This window comes from Oncorhynchus gorbuscha, linkage group LG26 (genome assembly GCF_021184085.1).
Source record: "Oncorhynchus gorbuscha isolate QuinsamMale2020 ecotype Even-year linkage group LG26, OgorEven_v1.0, whole genome shotgun sequence".
In the NCBI taxonomy this organism is placed as follows: domain Eukaryota; kingdom Metazoa; phylum Chordata; class Actinopteri; order Salmoniformes; family Salmonidae; genus Oncorhynchus; species Oncorhynchus gorbuscha.
The window spans coordinates 26,319,173-26,339,398 of NC_060198.1; the positions used below are offsets into that span (position 1 = coordinate 26,319,173).

Below are 20,226 nucleotides of genomic sequence, written 5' to 3' on the forward strand. Positions count from 1 at the left end.
GACAAAATTAGGAACACCTTCCTAATATGGAGTTGCACACCTTTTTGCCCTCAGAAGAGCATCAATTCCTCAGGGCATGGACTTTACAAGGTGTTGTAAAAGTTAAACAGGGCTGCTGGCCCATGTTGACTTCAATACTTCTCAGTGTCAAGTTGGCTGGATGTCCTTCGGGTGGTGAACCATTCTTGATACACACAGGAAACTGTTGAGCGTGCAAAACCCAGCAACGTTGGGTTTGACACACTCAAACCTACTACCATACCCCGTTCAAAGGTATTTAAATATTTTGTCTTGCCCATTCACCCTCTGAATGACACACAATACAAAATTTGTCTCAAGGCTTAAAAAGAATGATTTAACCGGTCTCCTCCACTAAATCTACACTGATCGAGGTGGATTTAACAGGTCACATCAATAAGGGATCGTAGCTTTCATCTGGATTCACCTGGTCAGTCTGTCATGGAAAGAGCGGGTGTTCCTAATGTTTTGTACACTGTGTATATCACACCAACTGACTCTGTTCTTTGGATGCTGTTCACACAGGAGGCCGTGTTGAGACACACTAAGGTAATCCTATTGTTTGTTTCTCACTGTGAGAGAACTGTGCAGAAGAAAGGGAGCATTATAAATTGTTAGCCTCTTTACTCCACTGATCAGTGTGTTTTGTTAGCTTATATTGCAAAGATGTTTACATTTCCTTGGATTGGCCCTTAGAGGGTATTCAACCCTGAGGCTTCACACATTAGAAATAAGTAGACCAGAGCTAGCTGTTATTGGGCAGTTTCCCATTGAAGAAAATTGTCATGGTTCCTGTCTGCGTAAGTGGGCATTCTCTCTCTCACGTGACCATCTTGAGCATGCTTTCCCACGTCAGAGCACAGCTCACTCAAAAGAGGGAACGCATACTTACACAGATAGGAACCGTGACCATTTTTTTCATTGGGGAAAATTTATGCGACATCTTCATTTATTCACCATCTTTGATATACAGTGCATTCGGAAAGTATTCAAACCCCTTGACTTTTTACACATTTTGTTACATTGCAGCCTAGATCTAAAATGGTTGAAATGGTTTTTTCCCCTCATCAACCGACACACAATACCCCATAATGTTGAAGCAAAGACAGGTTTAGACATGTGCAAATTTATTTAAAAAATTAAACATTTAAAACACATTTGCATAAGTATTCAGACCTTTTACTCAGTACTTTGGTGAAGCATCTTTGGCAGCGATTACAGCCTCGAGTCTTCTTGGGTATGACGCTACAAGCTTGGCACACCTGTGTTTGGGGAGCTTCTCCCATTCTTCTCTGCAGATCCTCTGAAGCTCTGTCAGGTTGAATGGGGAGCTTCGCTGCACAGCTATTTTCAAATCAAATCTAATTTTATTGGTCACATACATGTGATTAGCAGATGTTATTGCGGGTGTAGCGAAATGCTTGTACTTCTAGCTCCGACAGTGCAGAAATATCGAACAAATGACAAACACCCAACACACACAATTCTAAGTAGGAATGAATTAAGACGATATACATATGGACGAGCGATGTCAGAGCGGAACTGACTAAGATACAGTAGAATAGTATAGAAAACAGTAGATACATATGAGTAATGCAAGATCACTTAGTGAGCTGATAAAATATGCTACTAGTGAATTAGATCAAATTAAGAAAGAAAACACTTCAAACAACATGGGTTGATTAGGATTCCAACCTTCTCTCAGACAGCTAGTTAGTTCCAAGCCACAGCAGGTACAAGCTGCAGCTAGCACCGACTTGTACGTCATTCTGCCTTTGAGCTCGTCTGTGGTTGCGTCCCAAGTGGCACCCTATTAAAAAGTAGTGCACGACAATGAAGGGAATACGGTGCCATTTGAGGTACACCCCTGTACCTCTGTTTTAGCTGCCATGTCGTCACAGAGAGACCATCAATACCAGATATCAGGGATATCTAGATGGGTATCAGACCAGGGTTCAAATACATGTGCATGTAAGGATTTGTTATTTAAATACATATGTGCTGGGTATTTGAGAATGTTCTGTTAATTTATTTAACCTTTATTTAAAAAAGGCCATGGTGGCAAAGTAAATACAATATAGCAAGTAAAACACTGGAATGGTAGATTTGCAGTGGAAGAATGTGCAAAGTAGAAATAACAATAATGGGTTGCAAAGGAGCAAAATAAATAAAATACAGTAGGGAAAGAGGTAGTTGTTTGGGCTAAATGATAGATGGGCTATGTACAGGTGCAGTAATATGTGAGCTGCTCTGACAGCTGGTGCTTAAAGCTAGTGAGGGAGATAAGTGTTTCCAGTTTCAGAGATTTTTGTAGTTTGTTCCAGTCATTGGCAGCAGAGAACTGGAAGGAGAGGCGGCCAAAGAAAGAATTGGTTTTGGGGGTGACCAGAGAGATATACCTGCTGGAGCACGTGCTACAGGTGGGTGATGCTATGATGACCAGCGAGCTAAGGGGGGACTTTACCTAGCAGGGTCTTGTAGATGACATTGAGCCAGTGGGTTTGGCGACGAGTATGAAGCGAGTGCCAGCCAACGAGAGCGTACAGGTAGCAATGGTGGGTAGTATATGGGGCTTTGGTGACAAAACGGATGGCACTGTGATAGACTACATCCAATTTATTGAGTAGGGTATGGAGGCTATTTTGTAAATGACATCGCCGAAGTCGAGGATTGGTAGGATGGTCAGTTTTACAAGGGTATGTTTGGCAGCATGAGTGAAGGATGATTCGTTGCAAAATAGGAAGCCAATTCTAGATTTAACTTTGGATTGGAGATGTTTGATGTGGGTCTGGAAGGAGAGTTTACAGTCTAACCAGACACCCAGGTATTTGTAGTTTTCCACGTATTCTAAGTCAGAGCCGTTCAGACTAGTGATGTTGGACAGGCGGTCAGGTGCAGGCAGCAATCGGTTTAAGAGCATGCATTTAGTTTTACTTATATTTAAGAGCAATTGGAGGCCACGGAAGGAGAGTTGTATGGCATTGAAGCTTGCCTGGAGGGTTGTTAACACAGTGTCCAAAGAAGAGACAGAAGTATACTGAATGGTGTTGTCTGCGTAGAGGTGGATCAGAGACTCACCAGCAGAAAGAGCAACATCATTGATGTATACAGAGAAGAGAGTCGGTCCAAGATTTGAACCCTGTGGCACCCCCATAAAGACTGCAAGAGGTCTGGACAGCAGACCCTCCGATTTGACACACTGAACTCTATCAGAGAAGTAGTTGGTGAACCAGACGAGGCAATCATTTGAGAAACTAAGGCTGTCGAGTCTGCTGATGAGGATGTGGTGATTGACAGAGTCGAAAGCTTTGGCCAGATCAATGAATACGGCTGCACGGTAATGTTTCTTATCGATGGCGTTTAAGATATCGTTTAGGACCTTGAGCGTGGCTGACGTGCACCCACCCATGACCAGCTCTGAAACCAGATTGCATAGCGGAGAAGGTATGGTGGGATTCGAAATGGTCGGTAATCTGTTTGTTGACTTGGCTTTCGAAGACCTTAGAAAGACAGGGTAGGATAGATATAGGTCTGAAGCAGTTTGGGTCAAGAGTGTCCCCCCCTTTGAAGAGGGGGATGACCGCAGCTGCTTTCCAATCTTTGGGAATCTCAGACGACACGAAAGAGAGGTTGAACAGGCTAGTAATAGGGGTGGCAACAATTTCGGCAGATGATTCGGCAGCCTTGCATTAAATTAACTACTTCTATAGAAGTGTTTGAAAATATTTTTTTACATTTCCTTTAAATAGCCTATGATTTGAAAATATTTTGAAATACTTTTTCTAAAAACATCACTTCAAATAACCCTAGAACTGAACAGACCTAGGTCAAATGCACGGGATTGAAGTGCCTTTGAATGGGGTACAGTAGGTGACAGGCATTTCTGTGTCAAGAACTGCAACGCTGCTGGGTTTTTCACTCTCAACAGCTTCCCATGTGTGTCAAGAATGTTCCACAACCCAAACGACATCCAGCCAACTCGACAACTGCAGGAAGATTTGGAGTCAACATGGGCCAGCATCCCTGTGGAACGCATTCTACACATTGTTGAGTCCTTGCCCTGACGAATCGAAATGGTTTTGAGGGCAAAAATGGGGTTTTGTGCACTGTATGCGTGCATACACCCCCTCTTATGTCAACATGAAGCAATTGACACGAGGTCCAGCTGGCTTGCAATCTTGTTTCTTCAGTACTCAAACCTTCAAAATGTAGGCAAAAAAAAAAAAGCTACAAATGATTCACTCCCTCTTGAACACCTATGCACATTCACACATTTTGAAGTGAAATCAAGCTAGACAGGTTTTCGTGTACAAATCTTTAATGGCTTAACACAAAACCATCGCTATTTGCCTTGGCTCTGATAAATATAACACTTATGTTTGTGAGAGAAAAACAAACTGCAGTGATGAATCTGAGGGATAAAAACATGCTTTGTGTGTGGACGACTCGACTGTTATCAATACCGTTCAGATAAATCAGTCATTCAATGATTACAGTGACAACAGTGATGATATGTGAGTTACATCCGGACCCTATCAATTTAATGCAACAATTAGATGGAAGTTTAGCTCAGACCCAAGACAATCTCTCCCCCCGAACACTATTCTTATCAATACTTTTAATGTATACATTTATTGTTAGTACTGACATGTCAATATAAATCTGTCTGTGTGACTGTTGCGAACAGCTATTGTATTAACACAACCCCTTGGCCGTTAGGTTCACTGATTGTAAAAAAAAAAAAAAAGGGCAGAGGATATATTCCTGTTTCAAGACATCAAGTAGAGATCAATCAAGAGCATCTCAGCCGGTTCATAGAAAACCACTATGACTAACAGGATAATAGACATCCAAGTTCATTTGGACTTATTTATACAGCCTAACACACAAAACCATGCACTTAACATGGAGAAATTGTACATTGCACAGTTTGGGGGTTAGTGTTAACCCTCACAGTGTAGTCAAATAGGTACAAACAATACTACTGCAATACAACCTTACTCCTTATAGCGTTACATCCTTACTAAGTTGACACCTTTCCTAACTCATATATTACACACAGATAATAATTTTAGAAGAGTCAGAAGGGATGGAGCGTAGGGTACAGGGGTTGCCAATTGGAGCCCACTAGGGTACAGGAGACCCGACCTCCAGCGGGTCATCATAGTAGGTTGGCTGAATCTACAGAGACCAACAGAGAGGGGGACGTGTCCACCAGCTGCCAGTCTCTGTCCTACAAGGTCTTCCCCTCTGATGGGTGTCTTCATTTCCCCCAGTGGCAGTAAAGCCCCCCCTTCTCCTCCCTGGAACAGAAATGCAGCAGGATGCACAGATGTCACATTTATTATGCTCCCCGTCTGTGTTACGCTTTCCTTTTATTTATATCCTAAGGGACACGTGGTAAAGGGAGTTCACAGCACCTTAATACCCATTAATATTACTCCATAAGTGAAAGACAAATACCGGTGGAAAGAATTATAACAGTATGAACTAATATTTACGTATAACGCTGACTAGAAACACTGGTTTTATTCTCAAATATTACTATTTGCCCATCAATGTTTTATATACATTATATACACACACACACACGAAATATTAAATTATCTTCTCAATGTTAAATCTATAATTCAATAACTACAGAGCATTAGAGGCTGACTTCTTGCAATACAGAATTCTTAGTATAAAAAGGTTTTAATCTGTGTGCGCTGTTTACCATTGTCAGCGATGGGTACCGCGGATGCAGGAGAGGCTCGCCATATCCCCGGCCCGTCCACCGGCTGGGACCAAAATCCGGACACACATCATAACATGTAAATGATATAGGACAGGAAAACGAGTCCCATGATGGCGAAAAACATCAACACTAAAATGTCCAACATGATGAGAATGCCAGAAAAACGGAGGATGCTGATGTATCGCTAGAATACACGACGAAGAAATAGGCAGCCTCAACACCGGCGCAGATCGGCGGATTCCGAAAATAGCCGGACCAGAATAATCGCTTCCCTACATGAAACCCCTCCCGTCAGATACGTTGTATAATATTTCCCGCGTGGAAGCATACCCGTAGACATTAAAACCAGGGTGGGAAGTAGCGTAAAACAAGGGACATATTTATTTTTTCCAAGGGCCCAGTCCCATATACGTTTAATACATGCAATCTGCGTTCAGCAAACTCGTAGTCATATAGCCAAGTAATCACACCGAATGAGGAAGCATTCACACCGAATGAGGAAGCATTTTACACCGAATGAAGCAAATAATACTGGACGCTACTGAGTAAAAATGACATTTTATTGAATCTGTAGAATGTTTAAGTACAATTCGAAGTGCTGTAACAGGGCAACATTATGCTTTTCTCAGGTCTTTAAATTAAAACTGGAGTCTTTTTTTAAAGAATGTCAATATATGCATGTTAAAAAATAGGAATAACAAAAATGCTATCAAAACAAAATCATTTTTTTTGATGGAATGCACAACATCGGTCTGAATGCTAGGTCAGTGTTTGGTTGATGCGATTTATATACCAGTATCATACAAAAGCAGGGAAGGATTGATTCATCAGAAGCATAGGACATAGGAGTCTATAATTGGGGAAGAAGGTTTGAGGACTCTTGGCCATAGGACTGATAGGACCATATACATTGGGGGAGGAGAACAAGGTGATGATATGAGATGTGATACAGCAGAGTTTAGGAATGATACCAAAGCAGAGGAGCATATTGGTCTCCTGGCAGATTCAAAGTCTTACCTTGCACCCCCTCTCTCAGGGTTGGGGGGGGGGGGTATAGTAGTATGTGTTAACAGCATCTCTCCCTCTCTCTCTCTCTCCTAGCCCCATCCAACCCAATACAGACTACAACATGGTACAGTACATGTCTATGCCTTGCCACTGTGGTCCATCATCACTCCAGTCACACGAAAACACCATTATCTTGTCTTTGGCCACTTTGGATTTGTTTCCCGCCAATCAACGATCACCGTCATTCACCTCCCTCCTAAATCTACCTAAAGCAACTAAAACAAATCCACATCACTTCGAAGGAAAGCTGCGGCAGCCAACGTGGGCTTGGTTCATCCCCCATCTGTAAAACACACCAAAGCCTCCAAGTAGCCAAGGCAATTTTCTTTTGAGAGGCATTGACTGCAGATACTGTACAAGGCAATCCAAATTCATACAAACTCCAAGAACACTCCATTCACTTCAAGCCAAACCGCCTCCTCACTCTTTATTCAGTTACTGAAGCAAAGCAACGAGACTACCAATAGCTCGGCCCCAAAACTGCCCTTCACACAGTGTGAGAGTTTAAAAATGTCCAGTTGTCAAGTAGAGAGGTCTTGGATGCTAAAATGCAGGCCTAGACTTACCTTTTCATCTGCATGGCAATCTGATTATCTAGTCAGGTTGAGGTGTGTGTTGTGTTCATTCTAGTTCAATTTAAAACATAGCATTACAAAAGTTGAAGCCAGAATTATTGTCCAACACGTTCCACCACACTGGTATTAAAGTGGGTACCGTGTACCCTTCATACAGCCCCTCACCTCATTAAATCAAATCATTCCACACTACATCTTTAGTCTACAGGCAAAGCCCCTTCCCCAGCCCCATGAGCTATAACCTAAAACACCTGTACAATATCATCAAACTAAGTGGTGAGCGTATTGTTTTGTTTTCATAAAGCTGAACATGATTTTTAATCCCATGTTGTCGTCCCCCCCCCCTCGTCTGTGACCTGTCACAGTGAAGAGAAATAAACAGTAGGGTGGCAAAGAGAGAAGTAACAGAGGTCCAGGAGGAGAAAGAGTTCACCTCGACTGAAACCACGTCCCTCTCCAAGCCTCACGCCGTCCCGTAGGACATGGAATGTACAACGATCGTCGTCACTGGAATTATCTGCCCACGATGGGACAGCCAGACGGATCTCGTAGCTACCAATACGGAAGTTAATTAAGTCATTGTTGCGTAACATTTCTCAGATTTTTCCGTGCCAACAAAGGAACACAGGTTTGCCACTATATTTGGTAGGGAATGTCCGACCCATAGACTGTCAGAAATATCTATAACGCAGGCGAGAGGGCGGGGCCTAATGTTACTACGCGCCATGACAACTGCTCATTAATGAGCATGTGAATATTCATGAGCCAGTGGCACTCCAGAACATTGCTGTCCACTTCTCAAGAGTTTCAAGGACAAGAGAACTGGGTGAGATAGTCCAGTCACGAGTTAGCACAATAAAACAGGAAAATTGGCTTGACGATTATCAGGCAATTACATAACCCAGGAGGTTGATGCTTGATTTACCCCACGGATCTAAATCTGTGGGATTGCTAACTCAGCATATGCACACGTCTAGACAAACTAGCGTGCCTTATTGGTTCATAAATCGAGTTGCCGTTTTATTTCTGAAATGTATTTGATACATTGACATTTTTATAATAAGCCTCCTACAATACCAAAAAAAAGGAAAATAAAAACAGCATGATATGACGTAGAAACAATAACATTTACCACAGCCTGGATTTCTGACCTCAGTTCAACACTTCTCATGAGGATTGGAACGTTAAACAACCAAAACAAATGAGAGAAAAAAAATGGACAATACAGAATTGTTTTGAGATTTGTGTTTGACCTTCGCGCTTACGATCGATCAACTCGGATGTTGGTCATCTTGGAATAGGGGGCAGGGCCTGATCCCCGCCCCCTCTCTCCTCCCCAAACCCCCCCCACTCCAACCATAACCACCATCACGTCACTCATCTTTCTGTAAGACTGTCGGAAGGCATTTGAGGCTGCGGGCGGGAGACAGCAAGAATGAGGAATATCTTCACACTCACTGACTGAGGTGATGACATGATTGTAAGATGATTGTAACCACGTCCCCTAACTAACTCGTCCCTGATCCCTCCTGTACTTCAAATGCCTGAACTTGAGGTACAAGGCATGGGCAGGAGGTGTTCTTCAGTTAAGATAGGATTCCAGTTTAGTTTCAGAACAATACCCACAATGCAGTGCAGGACAGGGTAAGACAGGTGAGGGAACAGATAAGTAATATTGATAAATGCGCACGTGTGGTAATAGAAATATATAAGACCTCTCTGGTAAGACTGATACTGCTCACTGACTGGCTGATGCGACAACAATGGGGCATTGATAGGTTAATGGAATGTACACAAGTCAAATATTCAAGCTTAGTTCTAACTGCCCAGATACAGTAATATTCTTCACTGAGCTTCCAGTCAGGCCAATTTCAGACAGTTTCAAAAATGGAAGAAAAAAAAGAAAGAAAAGAACAAAACCTTCTGAAGATGCCACACCCACATTCTCGTGACCACATTGGCCTCAGTTCTCTGCTGTCATGGCAACTTGATTGACGAGGTGGGGGGAAGGGTTCATATCGTTTTTGCATCATAAGTTTGCTGGAATATGAAGTGCTGTAGCTAGGATAGTGGTCATACACTGTATGACCCCTGACGTGTGTGTATAGCCTGTAAGATGGAGGTATGATACTTCTGTAAGACTTAAATTCCACTTGGGACAGCGCTTTTAGTGGACCGAAGAATTGGGACAGAGACCGGCAGACAGACGACAGCACAGACAGAGACGGACAAGGCAGACAGACAGGCAGACAGACAGACAGACAGACATTCAGACAGAGGGAGGGAGTCTGTCGTTGGAGGAAAGCAGACCAGGGGTATACCGGGGGAGGTTGAAAGGGGAGATTGGGGAGGAAGAGGGGGTCTTACAGGACAGATCAGAGAATGAGTGAAAGAAATAGAAAGCGGCATTAAGATGAGATGGCACTGGGCTTTTCACTTGCTTCTCTCACCCCCCGCCCCCCAACTCCCTCTTTCTCAGATCAGATGGCCTCTACATAGTTAGCAGGCAGCATGCCCTGCTGGCCAGTGCGCTCCACACGGCCGTACATCCAGCCCTCGTCGATCACCTGCGCGTCTACGATCACGTCTCCCTCCAGGAAGCCCACCTCGTCCTCGTCGGCTGCAGCATAGTCATACACTGCCTGGTACCGCTTCTACACACAGAAAGAGTGAGGTGGGGGGGGGTAAAGGGAATAGGAGGGATGGGAGAGAAAGAGAACACCACATTCAGAGACAGTAAGGGTCTCTGCTAACGAGACAAAGCTGCAAGGGCGGGTCATGTGGATACTGCCAGGCACAGTGGAGAGAACAGACCATGCAGAGAGAACAGTGCATCCCAAATGGAGAGAACAGTGCGTCCCAAATGAAACCCTATTCCCTATATAGTGCACTATATTTGACCAGACACCAATGGGCCCTGGTCAAAAGCAGTGCTTTAAAGTAGGGAATCGGGTGCCGTTTGGGACAGACCCTAACACAGTAGTGAGGTCTCTCTGCCTCACCCCGGAGCTGGGAGGGGGGGCGGCGGCCGCCTGGCGGACTGGTCCAGGAGCCGCAGCCGGCTCATAGTTGTAGTTCTTAGATGCAGCAGGGGGCTGGTGGGGCAGCTGCTGCTGGAACACTGGTGAGAGGGGAGGGGGGAGGAGAGAGAGAAGGAGAGAGTAATGTGAGAGAGGGGGGAGAGAGAGAGAGAGAGAAGGAGAGAGTAATGTGAGAGAGGGAAGGAGAGAGAGCGAGAGAGAAGGAGAGAGTAATGTGAGAGGGAAGGAGGGGGAGGAGAGAGAGCGAGAGAGAAGGAGAGAATGATGTGAGAGAGGGAGAGATTGAATGATTGAATCAGAGTGAAAGATAGACATTTCTGGCTATTCAGTCTGACAAACGGATCCCCCAGTCCCTGGCACTCTGAAAACAACCCCACCTGTCTCATCTCCTCCTGCTGTATTCCCCTCTATGTAACTGGCATCCTATTGGTCAGCCCCAGGGCTCTGAATTCCACAGCAGAGCGAGTCAAAACTTGCAGCCATCAGTTAACTATTGGCGCCTTTCAGTTAACTATAACAATGACTATGTTTGTGGTATTGAAAGGTGATGACATGTACACAGTGAATGCACAGGTTAACCACCAGCTCACAATCATAGTGTACTGAAAACAGGAGCTGTCCACAGAGCAGAAAGATCAAACACATTTTATGACCAGGGATAATGTAACCATTTGTCTACTCTCACTGGTGTTAAAACTGCAAAATGTAACAGAATTCATAACAACATGTGAGTTATAGATTTGTCATTCTCATTAAAAGCTAGTCTAAGTGGATGATCTGTTCTATGTGCGCTATTTCTATGCTTCCCGTTATTCTGTCGAGCTGAAAACACAATATTCTTTGTTGTGAAAAATATATTTTAGATGGTACAATGATTCAACACTACTTGCTTGTGGAATGGGGCAAACTATTCGAATTTTAGCGACCAAGAAAATGGCATAGTGAATTTTTAATAAACGCATAGTCATAGTGTGTGTGTGTGTGTGTCTCAGTGTACCTGGATTGGGGCTGTTGGGCTGGGGAGATGGGATTTCTCCTCCCATCCTGTTCTTCTCAAACTCCTCATGGTACTTAATCTGTACAGACAAAACACACGTGCGAAAATCAGACACATTATACTCTCATTGTGACAATTCGCTCATAGAGTGGCTAGATACATCACCCAGATATCATGTATGGCGCTGCTTTGTTTGATAAGAAAACCCCGATTGCATCCTGTCGTCTCTCAGTCCAGCAGATAGCCAGTTAGAGAAGCAAAATAAAATACAGTTCCTGTTGTGTCCAGTAGGTGTCTCCAGATCCCTCCCCAGGCAGGCAGGCAGGCTGTGTGTAATAGGTGGGGGCGCTACAGTGCTAGGCTACACGCTGCTGTTTTTCTACAATAGGTCTGCTGACACAGAGGAAATGACATCGCAGCCAGGAAGTTGGGTGACCTCAGCGCTGCCTAACAACCCTCGCTGACACATGAGGAACGAACACGAGAGAGACCCAAAGCAAGTGGGTGAGAATGGCTCCTTGTTTATTCAGGTAAATCAAAGCGGCATCAACACCAGCCCTAACATAATAAACCCAGCCAACATCACAGAGAGAGACAAGGACAGCATTCATCTCCAAATGACCACCAGCCCATAAAACCCGAGACTGATCCGTTACTGCAGCATAAAGCCCTACTCACGTTCCCAGCCTGACTGACTGATAAAACTGACTGACACACACAGCCTAGATTCTGCCCTCCCTCCCTCCCTCCCTCCCTCCCGCTGGGTGAAAGAGGCCTGTGTGTTCAGGGTGTCAGAGAAGAGTATTCACAGACTGACTGGAGGAGATGCCAGTGTTACGTGTGAGCGAGGACATTGCGTTCGGCGACGGAGAGACAGAGCGAGCAATGTGTTTCAATATGCTATGCGAGAGAGGCGCGTCTGACTTGACTTCTGTTTGTCTGGAAGGCGAAGGTCGCTCACAGATGGCGTGTGAGTGCGTGAGGCTGAACAGGAAGAGCCCAGACCCAGTCCAGGACACAAAAGAGCCCCCACCCCTCTTAACCTTCACTACATGAATCAGGAGAAAGTAAAAGGAGGTAGGAAGGAAGGGAAAGAGGAAAACAAATAAAAGTTCAAAATAAAATGTCAATTAGAGTCATATGACAGAGAGATAAGAAGAAGAAAGAAAGAGAGAGGGAGAAAAAGAGAGAGAGAAAGAGGGACTAGAAAGACAAGTCCAGACAGACCGCTGCGAAATAGAGGGGGCTGGAGTTGGAAATCTCACATTTCAAAGGTAGCTGGACAGGCTGACATGTCCGTCTCTCGCCGGACAACTGAGCGTGTGCAGCCGAGGTGGGACAGAAAGTGGGGGAAAGGAAGAGGGAGAGAAATTTGGGGGGAGAGAAAGACTGAGATAATCAACCTCGCCCCTTGGCTTGGTCTGTCCACACATACTCTTAACAGCTGGGACGGTTGCTACGGACTTCTCAAAACACGCCATGGTGTTTCTCTTCTCGCTGCATTTGCCTGGGGTTGTAGAAGTGTTGATGTGTGTGACACACAGAATCTGTTCCATGTAGGAAAGCAGTAATTAACCATCACCCTCCACACACTCATTAAGTCATTAGAGAAGACCGAGCAGGGCAGCTGCGTGCTGTGATGTCAGGGGTGTGTCCTTGGTCTGCCAGCGCAAGCAAGGCCCTGGGCAGCGGCCTTCTGCAACAGAGGATCACAGAGGGAGGTAGTAACGTAACCCTGTGCCCAGGCTTCACTCAGCCTAGATAGATACACTGTACTTCTGGACTAAGAGACAATCTGCACATCAATGGAGTGGTAAAGGACACACTATTTCAGCCACACCCATGCTGACACCATGCGCAATAGTGCCATTACTCTAGAGCAGTGGAAACGCGTTCTCTGGAGTGATGAATCTCGCCTACCTGCCCGAACATAGTGTCAATTGTCAAGTTTGGTGGTGAAGGACTAATGGTCTGGGGCTGTTTTCATGGTTCGGGCCCCTTAGTTCCAGTGAAGGGAAATCGTAACGCTACTGCATACAATAACATTCTAGACGATTCTGTGCTTCCAACTCTGTGGCAACAGTTTGGGGAAGGCCCTTTCCTGATTCCGCATGACAATGCCCCCGTAAATGCCTCCCGGGTGGCGCAGTGGTCTAGGGCACTGCATCGCGAGCCCTCTGGGTTCGAGCCCAGGCTCTGCCGTAACCGGCCGCGACCAGGAGGTCCATGGGGCGACGCACAATTGGCCTAGCGGCGTCCGGGTAAGGGAGGATTTGGCCCGTAGTGATATCCTTGTCTCATCGAGCAATAGCGACTCCTGTGGCTGGCCGGGTGCAGTGCACGCTAACCAGGGCGCCAGGTGCACGGTGTTTCCTCCGACACATTGGTGTGGCTGGCTTCCAGGTTGGATGGGCGCTGTGTTAAGAAGCTATGTGGCTTGGTTGGTTTGTGTTTCAGAGGACGCAAGCCTGTACGGGAGTTGTAGCGATGAGACAAGATAGTAGCTACTAACAATTGGATACCACGAAATTGGGGAGAAAAGGGGGTAAAATTTTTAAACAAAAAAACAAAGAACGCCCCCGTGCGTAACGTGAGGTCCATAACTGAAATGGTTTGTTGAGATCGGTGTGGAAGAACTTGACTGGCCTGCACAAGGCCCTGACCTAAACCCCAACGAACACCTTTGGCATGAATTGGAATGCAGACTGCAAGCCAGACCTAGTCGCTCAACATCAGTGCCCGACCTCACTAATGCTCTTGGGGCTGAATGGAAGCAAGTCACCACAGCAATGTTCCAACATCTAGTGGAAAGACCTCCCAGAAGAGTGGTGGCTGTTATAGCAGCAAAAGGGGGACCAACTCCATATTAATGCCCATGATTTTGGAATGAGATGTTCGATGAGCATACTGCTCAAAAAAGTAAAGGGAACACTAAAATAATCCTAGATCTGAATGAATGAAATACTCTTATAAAATACTTTTTTCTTTACATAGTTGAATGTGCTGACAAAAAAAAAAAAATCACACAAAAATGATCAATGGAAATCAAATTTATCAACCCATGGAGGTCAAAATTAAAGTGGAAAACCACACTACAGGCTGATCCAACTTTGATGTAATGTCTTTAAAACAAGTCCAAATGAGGCTCAGTAGTGTATGTGGCCTCCACGTGCCTGTATGACCTCCCTTCAACGCCTGGTCATGCTCCTGATGAGGTGGCGGATGGTCTCCTGAGGGATCTCCTCCCAGACCTGGACTAAAGCATCCGCCAACTCCTGAACAGTCTGTGGTGCTACGTGGCGTTGGTGGATGGAGCGAGACATGATGTCCCAGATGTGCTCAATTGGATTCAGGTCTGGGGAACGGGCGGGCCGGTCCATAGCATCAATGCCTTCCTCTTGCAGGAACTGCTGACACACTCCAGCCACATGAGGTCAAGCATTGTCTTGCATTAGGAGGAACCCAGGGCCAACCGCTCCAGCATATGGTCTCACAAGGGGTCTGAGGATCTCATCTCGGTACCTAATGGCAGTCAGGCTACCTCTGGCGAGCACATGGAGGGCTGTGCGGCCCCCCAAAGAAATGCCTCCCCACACCATGATTGACCCACCGCCAAACTGGTCATGCTGGAGGATGTTGCAGGCAGCAGAACGTTCTCCACGGCATCTCCAGACGGTCACGTCTGTCACATGTGCTCAGTGTGAACCTGCTTTCATCTGTGAAGAGCACAGGGCGCCAGTGGCGAATTTGCCAATCTTGGTGTTCTCTGGCAAATGAAAAACGTCCTGCATGGTATTGGGCTGTAAGCACAACCCCCTCCTGTGGACGTCGGGCCCTCATACCACCCTCATGGAGTCTGTTTCTGACCGTTTGAGCAGACACATGCACATTTGTGGCCTGCTGGCGGTCATTTTGCAGGGCTCTGGTAGTGCTCCTCCAGCTCCTCCTTGCACAGAGGCGGAGGTAGCGGTTCTGCTGCTGGGTTGTTGCCCTCCTATGGCCTCCTCCACGTCTCCTGATGTACTGGCCTGTCTCCTGGTAGCGCCTCCATGCTTTGGACACTACGCTGACAGACACAGCAAACCTTCTTGCCACATCTCGCATTGATGTGCCATCATGGATGAGCTGCACCACCTGAGCCACTTGTGTGGGTTGTAGACTCCGTCTCATGCTACCAGTAGAGTGAAAGCACCGCCAGCATTCAAAAGTGACCAAAACATCAGCCAGGAAGCATAGGAACTGAGAAGTGGTCTGTGGTCCCCACCTGCAGAACCACTCCTTTATTGGGGTTGTCTTGCTAATTGCCTATAATTTCCACCTGTTGTCTATTCCATTTGCACAACAGCATGTGAAATTTATTGTCAATCAGTGTTGCTTCCTAAGTGGACAGTGGGATTTCACAGAAGTGTGATTGACTCGGAGTTACATTGTGTTGTTTAAGTGTTCCCTTTATTTTTTTGAATATATATATATATATATATATATATATATATATATATATATATATATATATATATATATATACACACACACACGCGTGTGCGTGTGTGAGTGATCTGCAGTGCTGGCTCCTTTCAGGCATACCCCAGTACAAAGGCTGGGCACTTGTGATGATTGGCACCCACTCAGAATATGAAGTGGATGGGCAGTGTCGGGCTGAGTCCCAAATGGCACACTGTTTCCGATAGTGGACTACTTTGACCAGGGTACCATTTGAGACAACCTGAGGGGGAGGGGGAGAGAGATGGACTGTTGATCCCGTTCTGTGACAGGTACCGTGTGTGTGTGTGTTGACAGATAGACGTACGTTGCTGATATGGTCCTGTGTTTTCTTGATTCTCTGCATCTCTGGCGTGTCGGCCACAGCACTGAAACCTTTCCCTTTGTTCTTCTCAAACTCCTCCTTGTACTGCACCTGGAACACACAATCACACCCGGTAAGACCACACTGTATAGTCATAGTAAATCGTAACACACACCAAGAGTAAAAAAAATAACAGTGAAATGCTTCCTCACGGTAACGCCACAATGAGTAACGACAGCGTGGCTATACGGGGTAATTGAGAGAGCCATGTACATATAACTAGACACAAATGAAATGTAAAAAATATATGAGAGAGAGAGAGAGCGAGAGACTTCCTGTTGCCAGGGCAGTGAGACCATACACACAGGATGTGCTGACATAGCCTTATAAGGTCACACCAAGAGATGTGTGCACAACAGAGAGGGTGTGTATTAATGCACATGGATATATGGTATATGCATAGCAGGGATTCCATTAGGAAAACGTGGCACTGGACATTTGACCAGCAGCCTTTTAATTCTACTGGACATTGGATTCTACTGGACAATGGACTGGACCCATATGCATTGGTAGCGTAACCCGATCAGAATGCCAGATATCCCATCTTAGATGGTAATTCATACAAACAGAACATGCAAGTTGAGGATGCAACGACGTGCACGGTCCCCTTCTTGACGAATTGTGATCTAGTCGTGGCCAAAAGTTTTGAGAACGACACAAATATTAATTTCCACAAAGTTTGCTGCTTCAATGTCTTTAGATATTTTTGTCAGATGTTACTATGGAATACTGAAGTATAATTACAAGCATTTCATAAAAAGGTGTCAAAAGCTTTTATTGACAATTACATGAAGTTGATGCAAAGAGTCAATATTTGCAGTCTTGACCCTACTTTTTCAAGACCTCTGCAATCCGCCCTGGCATGCTGTCAATTAACTTCTGGGCCACATCCTGACTGAAGGCAGCCCAGTGTTGCATAATCAATGCTTCGAGTTTGTCAGAATTTGTGGGATTTTGTTTGTCCACCAGCCTCTTGAGGATTGACCACAAATTCTCAATGGTATTAAGGTCAGGTTTGCTTCCCTTCTTGATACCCTGCCATATTCCAAAAGTCTTCGTCTCACTGTGCATGCAGTTGCACTCACACCTGCCTGCTGCCATTCCTGAGGAAGCTCTGTACTGGTGATGCCCCGATCCCGCAGCTGAATCAATTTTAGGAGACGGTCCTGGCACTTCATGGACTTTCTTGGGCACCCTGGAGCCTTCTTCACAATAATTCAACTGCTATCCTTGAAGTTCTTGATGATCTGATAAATGGTTGATTTAGGTGCAATCTTACTGGCAGCAATATCCTTGCCTGTGATGCCCTTTTTGTGCAAAGCAATGATGATGGCACGTGTTTCCTTGCAGCTAACCATGATTGACAGAGGAAGCACAATGATTCCAAGCACCACCCTCCTTTTGAAGCTTCCAGTCTGTTATTCGAACTCAATCAGCATGACAGAGTGATCTCCAGCCTTGTCCTCGTCAACACTCACACCTGTGTAAACGAGAGAGTCACTGACATGTCAGCTGGTCCTTTTGTGGCAGGGCTGAAATGCAGTGGAAATGTTTCTTGGCGATTCAGTTCATTTGCATGGCAAAGAGGGTCTTTGCAATGAATTGCAATTCCTCTGATCACTCTTCATAACATTCTGGAGTATATGCAAATTGCCGTCATACAAACCTGAGGCAGCAGACTTTGTGAAAATTAATATTTGTGTCATTCTCAAAACTTTGCCACGACTGTACTATCCCCCATAGTAAAAACAAAGTTGACCTATTCTATTGGTCAGTTTGTTGAGAAAGAAATGGCCTTTTCCAAACAGATTCTGGGACAGTTGTGGGATGATAGATCCCAAATTCATACAACCAGTAGGTGAATTTGTTAAAAAGCAAATGAGTCTGATGAAACAGATCAGAACATTTAGCTGAACATGTTGATACTATTCCTTCTTCACATTATAAAATGGCAGCAATGCACACAAGGCAGAAGGATACGCACGAATGTTCGTTCCATAATGCAATTTGCGGGAAAACACGCACCGCACATACGAGCGGTTTCATGTGAAAGATGAAAACAGCCGTTAAGACATTTAGAAAGGGGGAGATCTAATATGCAACAGCTAGGATGGGTTGTTAATGACTCAAATTGTGCCTTTGGATACTGGATAATTTAAGTTAATTTAAAATAATTGCATGATGTTGTCAAGGCTACTTTGAAAACAAGGTAAGACATGCCTCATAATATGTAGTAAAACGTTCAGCTTTCAAACAATGAAGTATATTTTTTCCAGCTCATCGCAAAGTGGTGTGTGACACGCTGATGAAGCCTGCCTTCCACTGCTTATTGCCGCGTTCAGAACAACTGGGAAATATCGGACTTCAGTGCGTTCGAATCAACTGGGAACACTGGGAGGGAGGGATGGGGATAAAATTATAAACTAGCTCCGACTGGGGAAACTAGTTTTGAACAGTCATCCAACTCGGGAATTCCAAGTCTGGAACTCGGCCTCTTTCTAGAGGTCCGACTTTCCGACCTGAAGTTCCATGTTTTGAAAGCATCATATCATATCAAAAAGCATTTAAAAGCATCATAATTGCATTATTACGCAATTCAATTTTTTTCTTCCCCCGGACAATTGGCCGGGTGCCAATTTATTTTGTTAAATCGACATTCCTATTTATATTGCAAAACAAAAGAAAAATTATAGCCAAAAAGCCAGCTATTACTGGAAACCCTGATGCATAGGTCTGTCTGTGTGTGTGTGTGTGTGTGTGTGCTTACCCATCCCTTCCCAGTGTGACCCTCAGTATGACAGGAAGTGACCAGCCCATGTAATCAGATGGGTATCACTCTAATGACAATACAGCAGTCACACACAGCTGGCCTACTGTACCGATGACGCAACACTTGTAGATTCATACACACATTCATACACACAAAGTATCAACCCATACACACACAGAAGTACATACATACTCAGGTTCCCTATGAAACACAATACAGGCCCGGTGACAGGTCAAAAATGACAATCACTTCCCTCTCTCTCTGGTGCTAGACTGCACCAATAAACAAATATCCATCTGCCTGCCCACCCCTGGAAGAGCCTGCTGCCATAATCCATTACCAAGCAGCACCCCATCCAGTCTCACACTCAGAAATACAATATCTAGATTAGGATAGATATTGGAATTTCTATGACTACACTCCTCTCCTCTGACAGCCAGCCAGCCTGACTGTTGTTTTAAGGATTGGGCAGTACCACACCCTATGTGTTTGATTGGTTTATTGGTAGACAGGAAAGTGGGGAGAAGACCGGAAAGTAGGGAGAGGTGCACTCTGGGCCAGAATGGAACCCATGCTGACTCATGTTGGTCGGGGTCTGTGGCTCTAAACGCTCCTTGACCACAGGTCACCTGACTGCTGTTTGACTGACAAAGCTCTACAGAGTGCTGACCTGTCCTCTACCCCACACACATTGTGAGGATAGGCAGGAGATGACTGGGCCATAATTCACAATGTGTGTGTGACGTGTGTGTCCCATTTGTGTGCGTCTTAAATTTAGCACTAACTCTTTTCAACAACATTTGATCTTTCTGGTTCCTCCCATGTTTAAGATAAAGACAGAAAAAGTACATCATTTTTTGAATTTCTGGCCATACAGTGCATTTGGAAGGTATTCAAATTCAAATCTAATTTTCAAAATTGTTATATTACAGCCTTATTCTAAAATGGATGAAATCATTTGTCAATCGACACACAACACCCAATAATGACAAAGCGAAGGCAGGTTGGGGAAATCGTTGCACATTTATTAAAAATAACTTACCGAAGTATTCAGACTAGAGGTCGACCGATTATGATTTTAACCCCGATACGGATTTTTGGAGGACCACAAAAAAACCGATGCCGATTAAATCGGCAGATAATTTTTTACATTTTA

At 44.9% G+C, this 20,226-nt stretch overlaps 1 protein-coding gene across 1 annotated transcript in view; it reads right to left on the reverse strand.

Moving 5' to 3' along the window:
• Positions 1–6,297: 6,297 nt before the first annotated feature.
• The window catches only part of LOC124015323 (LIM and SH3 domain protein 1-like), a 42,351-nt gene continuing 28,422 nt past the window's right edge, over positions 6,298–20,226 (reverse strand). Inside the window, exons 4-7 of the mRNA XM_046330496.1 lie at positions 16,244–16,351; positions 11,437–11,515; positions 10,401–10,519; positions 6,298–10,052 (exon numbers count right to left, since the gene is read on the reverse strand). Coding sequence (XP_046186452.1) covers positions 9,879–10,052; positions 10,401–10,519; positions 11,437–11,515; positions 16,244–16,351 — 480 coding nt within the window. The 3' untranslated portion in view covers positions 6,298–9,878. The remainder of the gene's footprint in view (positions 10,053–10,400; positions 10,520–11,436; positions 11,516–16,243; positions 16,352–20,226) is intronic.